This window comes from Spodoptera frugiperda, chromosome 6, assembly GCF_023101765.2.
Source record: "Spodoptera frugiperda isolate SF20-4 chromosome 6, AGI-APGP_CSIRO_Sfru_2.0, whole genome shotgun sequence".
Classification (NCBI taxonomy): domain Eukaryota; kingdom Metazoa; phylum Arthropoda; class Insecta; order Lepidoptera; family Noctuidae; genus Spodoptera; species Spodoptera frugiperda.
This window is the reverse complement of record NC_064217.1, coordinates 13229942-13237210: the sequence shown is the minus strand read 5'-3', so window position 1 is coordinate 13237210 and position 7269 is coordinate 13229942. Positions and strand designations below refer to the sequence as shown.

Sequence of the window (7269 nt, the reverse complement as noted above, 5' to 3'; positions counted from 1 at the left end):
ATCGATGAAGTAAGTTTAACGTTTCACTAAGCATAATTTCCAAGATAGGAAGAGCGCATGATTTATAAACACAATCGGTTACAATAGCTACTTATCTCGGCCCAGACGAGTGTACGTTACACTTTATAAAAATGTATATTTGCAATATGCTATTTGAATTTCAAAACGTCATAATGTAGTTAGCGGTAAAGGTGGAACAATAAAAGTGCGCGCGCGCCTGCCCGAGACGCTGGCGCCTCAACGCTCCAGTTGCCGCGTCTGCGCATCCAGCTAGCAGACCAGATACATGATTATACAGGGGTTACCACAAGCTTTTTGCATGTTAAGCCAGACACATTATTATGTTGTTGTTATGACTGCCTTGCATACAGACATGCAATTACCCGTCATTTTAAATTGAAAGACAATTTTATTTATTCATTGGAAAAATGTATGTTAGACATCGTTGGCTAATTTAAGTATGCATACACCGGACCACCTGAGTTACGTATGAGTAGCTGTTAGTTTACAATAATTTTCCATTTCAATTTTAAAGCTTAGTAACAGCACATTCTCGGAAAGTTAAGTCATCTTTGTTTAAAATACAATCTATTTTCGCAAAAGTTTTGTTGTTAAATAATTCTTCGGCGATCGCCAGCAACTCACGTGAGTCATACTTTTACTCTAAAAATACGCACCAAATTAGTTTAAAATAGAAGTCCTCTCTGAGCGCTCCACTCGCAAATCTAAATAAAGAATTATCAGTTTAACGCCTGCCCTACTCATGTGGTGTGCCCGATGACGGCGACTATTTGTTTTCGCTAATTATCGTTCCTGCGACTGCGCGCCGCGTTAAATTACTGCCATGATGACCTACCTAAAAAATGTAAGACAATTTATGTACAACTAAAGAAACGTCCCTTCCGCTTTGTTTCACGCTGTTACTAACTTAATATTTCATCTGGAAAAAATATTGTTTTTGTAAGCAGGTGACTAATAAACTTATTGCACAATATGTTGTAATGTCGTGTATGTACAGGACTTACAATACGGAACCTCGATTTGAGTGCATATCTTGCTACTGTTGTTGACGCAATTATCATCAGTATTAAATAATATTATTTAATCTTATCTTACACTTGTGAGATTAACTGTACGTAACATCTTACATTTCTTTGTATTTGCTGTATCCGTTATCTCAAGTCCACAATTTCCTCAGATGACCCTTACTGCCGCGCGCCGGACGGACCATCTGACGGACATTCCTAGTCGAACGCGGAACAATTATAAACGTGTGCTATTGCTGAAACAAATCGACTCTCATGTGTTTACGTCTCACATTTTTCGTAACAATGTATTTTTGTTTCTCTTGACCGCATTACTGATTTAATGGACTGGACACTGGAAAAAAGTCGACTCTGTCAAAACGACTTTATCTGTTACAAAATAATCTTCTGAAAATCTTCTCGGCCTCGAAACAAGGCATCCTTCAAATTAAGTGAGTGTTAACGCGAGAGTTTACAATCTGCCAAGTTCCCACTTGTTAGTCGAGTTGGTAAACAGTTGACACGATTCGCGCAGCCAAGTTCCGCCCCCTTATGCACATTTTTGGTCTTGAAATGCCACCAATGGAAACTTTCACGTGAATATCCTTCCGCTGTCGAGTTCGAGGTGGACGTGACACTGAGAGCATTTTCATACACATTACGGTTCCTTTGCTAAATGAGTTGCGGTACAACAAACGAATGTGAATTCATTAACGGTTCTCGTCAGACATCCGCCGGTTCTATAAAAACTTAATGATTTGACAGCTCGCCGGCTCGCAGTTTTCGGAATCGATCCTCGAAAACCCTCATCATCTTCGAATAATTTATAATTAGACAAAGGTGCGCGCCAATTTCAAAGGCATTGTAAGATACGCGACGGGTCATAAAGAGGGCACAGGTCGGCTAGCGACCTTGCGGGTGTATTCTGAGCGGCCGCGAGAGCTATTTCGGCGCGTCGACATCGATCCAAGCCACCTAACTGGAGCAGCCTCATTGGCACCTGAGATGCATCAAACTACATCAACTATTGCGAGATCGACATCTTCCAACTGCGTCAATTCTGCTCTCTCTGAATTGAAAATGGTCAAATGATTGTGATTTATTACGGTATGATCTTTAAAGATGATTGAGTTAAGCGTCAATTTTGCATAACTTTATGTTGTTGTCTTAAGATGTAATTAGCATGAAAACTCAATGCTTGGTAATAATGGAATACTCGTTTATTTTTGGCGCGATCGTAGTATGAACCCGGTAACAGAGTGTCGCGGTGACATTTAATTATACCTACGATTACGTACGTCAACAGTCTGGTCGCGACTGTGGACGGTAATCATACCGTTTGCTTAACTACACATGATCGAGCATGCAGTACTGTTATACACATAAATTGTATGATAAAACGTCTTGTTGCTAACCTAATAAGTCTGTGTTTAAAGTTTTAAACACGTAATTAAACAAACCGTATTAAACCAAGATAACAGCTAGGTGTGACAATAAGTCTCTATTGTTATATTGTATTGAGTATCTAATTACCAATCACGTTATGTTTTTAAGTCTGCATGCTTAAGTTATGAAGCGTTTTGTCGTTTTATTTTATGTAAAGGAAAAATTGACATTCAATGTTGCATTTGTGGGGTGCATTGCTCGAAGTTGTTGACTAGGCACAATACCTGTGCGCAATTGTGCGGTCAACGTTCCCAGGCTCCCGGTCTAAGCTCATCAACGTAACTAAATTACGATAAGATAGTATGACATTGGCCAAAATTCTCTCGTTCACTTGAGCGGTTCGTTGGCTCAAGGTGACCGGCGGGTGCGTTGACATTCAGACGCCTTTATCAGAACACCCGAGTTCGCGACGCGCCTATGTTTATTAGCGGCCCGCTTGCCGACTGCTGTCGATTTCAAACAAACCACCCCAATCTATGATAAATCGTAACACTTCACAGCTATTATGCTCTAATCAAAATCAATAGCAAACTTAAAAATCGGAATTGTAAGAAAAACGTGACATTTTTCTTTATCTTTTATCTTTTAAAACTAGAATGTAAGTTTCATATTGAAACGAATTATCTAATGTACTTAAAACTTTGAACTAGTTATGCAATTTGGCGACTATCCGACTCACACACTCATCAATATCAGAGTGAATGCGTCATAGAAGAATTTATCGTCATTGGTTTTACTCTGAATACATTACTTAATTATGTGATAATATTATGCATACCTAGTTACCAACTGCTGCATATTTATATTTCTATTTTAGTGCGCGGCCCGAAGGCCGGTTGCACTGTGGCATCCGTCACTGCGGAATTCACCATCGTCTTGCCTGCAGCCAATCTGTCGGCTAATAGCTTGAATTGTACGTTGCACTGCGAACCGGTGGATTTATTGACCGATATAGCCCTCGCTCGATTACACGCCAAAGGGTGGACGACCCCATTCGGGAGACAAGACTTAGATGACCGAATCTTGTTATAATACGAATTATTGATTCGACTGCCTATTGCCGAACCCGAGGATACCTGCTTGATTATATCTCGCTAATCCAATACATTTCAACCGTTTCTATTCGAAATGGTGAGCTTCTTTTCCCAAATTAAAGCATTAGTTCTGACTCGTGTTTATCGAGAACGTGGTTCGATTTCGCGTCGTAAATCGCTGCTGTCTGCGACTCAATTGCGAACTAACAGAGGCAATGATTGAGTGCAGCAAAGAACTCTATTAAACCCGAGATGGTATCTCAATGCTGTCACGTGATCCGATCGCCTGCGGCCTATACGAATCGCTGCACGATTCTGTATGCTCATGGCATTCAGTCTCCATTGCCATTGCAAGTGCGGTTTGAATAACTTTACTGTGTATTTGCAAACAACTCACTAAATAAAACAACTTCCCAAATGCACTGATACTGTCAACTTGATTTAGATAACATTATGTAAATGACACGATTTCTCGCGTTCACGTTTTGTATATTTCCCACGTGCAGCAGCTAATAAATATAGTGTCAGTTGTGATTGTGACGTTTATTATTGTTTACGTTCTTGTTACCTAATTACCTATATCAAGTATACCGTCTTTAGTCTAGCATAGAAATGAATTAGAACTATACGTCCTCACGAATAGCTTAACACGCATTTTTATAAAGGTGAACTTTCCACGCCTTTCTCATAAAAAAAACACATTAATCATAGTAATAGCAACAAATCCCAATATGTTTACTTGACAACAACTCTCGGTTGTCTTCGTCAACACAGCCGGCGGGCGTCGGGCGGCGAATAAAGGAAATAATGGAAATTATTCGCCGCGTCGCGACCCGCGAACGGTTATCGATGAAGGCAATTTGCCGAATAAATGGGCCGGTAATGATTGGACCCCTCCCGGCATCGGTAACCACTTTATGTGAGGTCTGCTTGCGTACTTACAGACTGCATTGTCCGTATGCTTAAGTTGTTTGAAGATGTACCGGCTGGTGGTTCGCTAGAAAAACAGGGGAAGTACAACTTGCTGATGGAATGCAAGAAATTATTAGGTCCTTGAGATGATTCCTTGTGGACAATAGAAATACCCATAGACCATGTTTGACGATTAGTTTGGCGATTGAATGATGATAAAAGTCTTTTTGTCATAATTTCATTTTCACTACACGGTATCTATTCATTTAGTTGGTTACGGTTTGTCAAAATCCTGAGCTGAGTAAATGAAAACGAACCTCACAGCAAAGTGACCATATACTATGTACTTTATATTATTGTTGACAAGCAATACAAATCCATGCAGCCATGCAGGCACAAACAAATAATAATAATTTTGGACTTTAGACGAAAACTATAATTGATTAGGCAATTATTTACTGATTGCAGTCACACGGTTGCGTAATCCTTTCGTAATATATTGTGTAACACTCATAACAATGCACTGAAGTTGAGTAATGTTTGGTCTGTACGTAAGTATTTGTTTTTAACTATATTTAAAACAATAATCTCCCACGTGTAATCCATTATAGTGCTTGTTATCGTCATTTTCCGCGTAGAAACTAAACGGTAACTTGTTGGTTGCTAGGAACATTAACTCGTGGACATTATTATCTATTCCGCCTCATAAATTTTCTTTGTGATTAAAGGCAGGTGAGCTGAAGGAATGCATGTAAATTGCATTGTTTTCATTGGCGTCCATTGCGATTTGCAGTCTTGAAACATTTTGTAAACTTTAAATTAAACATCAAGGCTTTTTGATGACAAATGATTAATGAAGCGTTGCTTTTTTTTCTTAGTGACGGCAATGTGTATAATTGGGTACGTCAGATTTTTTCTCTTCTCGTTACATGTCGGTGTGAGTGTCAGACGGCGGGCGCCACGTTAACGTGGCAAAATATCTTGCCGAGCGTTTTGACGTTAATTACGGAGCACGCACGCCGCGCGTCACACTTCGCCCTCTGACCAACCAAGCACGGTTAATGTGTTTCCTTATTTATACACGCCGATACCTTCACGCGATGTCACACCACACCGACAAAACCAATTTTTGATATAAACCTAAACATCAGGTGTACGGTGTACCCCTAAATTGTTATTTATTATTTCATTCTCACGCATTAGTCTCTCAAACAAGTCGCCCTTTTATCGAAAAACCATTTTAATTTGTCGAAAACTTGACGTATAACCGAGACATTCCGAACCGTTTGAAACACGAAACGTCTTGACATTACAATTACAATAATTGTAAAGTACACAAGCATGTGCATGTAATCGGTGGCGCACAATGAAAATTGAATTCCGTTTAATCTGAAGCGGATGAAATGAAATTCTCTAAACAGCGTGCTCTATCTAGGAATGGCTGGGATGCTCAGTTGCGACGACGCGACGCCTCTTATGCATTTCCTTTATTTATGTACGATTGTACGTGTGTTTACTCATACGGACCCACATATCTAACGTTTGTTTATGTACTCCATTGAACAAAGAAAACCGCACGAGATTAGTGCATATGGACGCTCTTTGAAACTGTACTGATTTTTCAGCTTAAATTCAGCAAAGTACATTCCATTATGCGGTTTGGAGATGTGATATAAATTCATAAAAATTCTACAAATACTTAAATCTCCAGTGCTTGAGGTAAACACAAGATTACACGTGGATTTTCCAGTGATAACAAGTAGCGATAGTATACTGATTGATCGAGACAATTAGGTCAATTATGCTTGGCACTTCCTTGATAAAACAATTTGTAGCTTTGGCGACAAGTTATCATTAGGAGTGATTATGATAACAGTGAATTATGTAAATATTTTGGAGTACTATAGTGTTTGAGAATGTGTTTCGAAATTATTAGCGAATTTGCTTTGAGGATCATAAATATAAATATTATTTGATGGTGAGTGTTCCAGTTATTAAATGAATTAAAATAATTTATGAACTAAACAGTAAACGTCGAGTGCCACTTCACCAGAATGTATTTTGTCGAGCAATCCTACATACATGCATATGCAAAGAAATATACTACTTTCCTTTAAACATTTTACTTTTATTTTCTCGTGTGAAGATAATATCATCAACCTTAGTTACAGAGGTTTTTCCGTACAATTACGAACGATGTTCATGGTAACTGTAATGGCATGTCTTGTCAAATAAAACATAACGTTGGATAAACCAATGTTTTCGTCTCACAACTATGTAATTGTGAAAAAATAGCAAAACGTTGTTATACTTTCGTAAAGGTGTATATCGAAGTCGCTGTTGCAATTTAATACGATTTATCTCATTAATCTTTATTCTTTCCACCGACTCCAGCACAGAGGAATGTGGATCGTTTGCGATTCCGGAAAAATGCCCTGTCAACGACCGACCACCCGATATAGTTCGGACCCGTTATATTAGCCGAGTGATCGACCTGGACTCCTGCCACGATCCCGGCGCCCCAGCTAATTATAAACACTCGCTTATAGAATAAACAATTCCATGCTAATCGTACCAAGGAATAAAATTGCTTACACCAACTCGAGAATCACACAATTAATGAGCTGTTGGAAGCTACTTTATATCGCGGATGACGCGCTAATTGCTACAATTCCAATACATTGACTTGTTAAGGCTGCCGAGGTCGATAACATAAATATACATTCCGTACACTGAGTAAATATTTTCTTTAGATATATTTTATTTTAGTAACAGAAATATTATCACATCCGACACATCTGTCCTTAATCTGAAAAACGTAATGTTCTCCCACCTTCCGAAGAGACAGAGAT

General features: G+C 39.0%; 1 protein-coding gene across 2 annotated transcripts in view; it reads left to right on the top strand.

The window, feature by feature from the left end:
• The first annotated feature begins 832 nt into the window (after positions 1–832).
• Positions 833–7269, top strand: part of LOC118267806 (serine/threonine-protein kinase minibrain) — a 35846-nt gene continuing 29409 nt past the window's right edge. Inside the window, exon 1 of one of the 2 annotated variants that reach the window (XM_050694382.1) lies at positions 833–865. In XM_050694382.1, coding sequence (XP_050550339.1) covers positions 845–865 — 21 coding nt within the window. In that variant the 5' untranslated portion in view covers positions 833–844. Of the gene's footprint in view, positions 866–4938; positions 4969–7269 lie in introns of those variants that run through there. The other variant, XM_035582006.2, reaches the window with a different exon arrangement.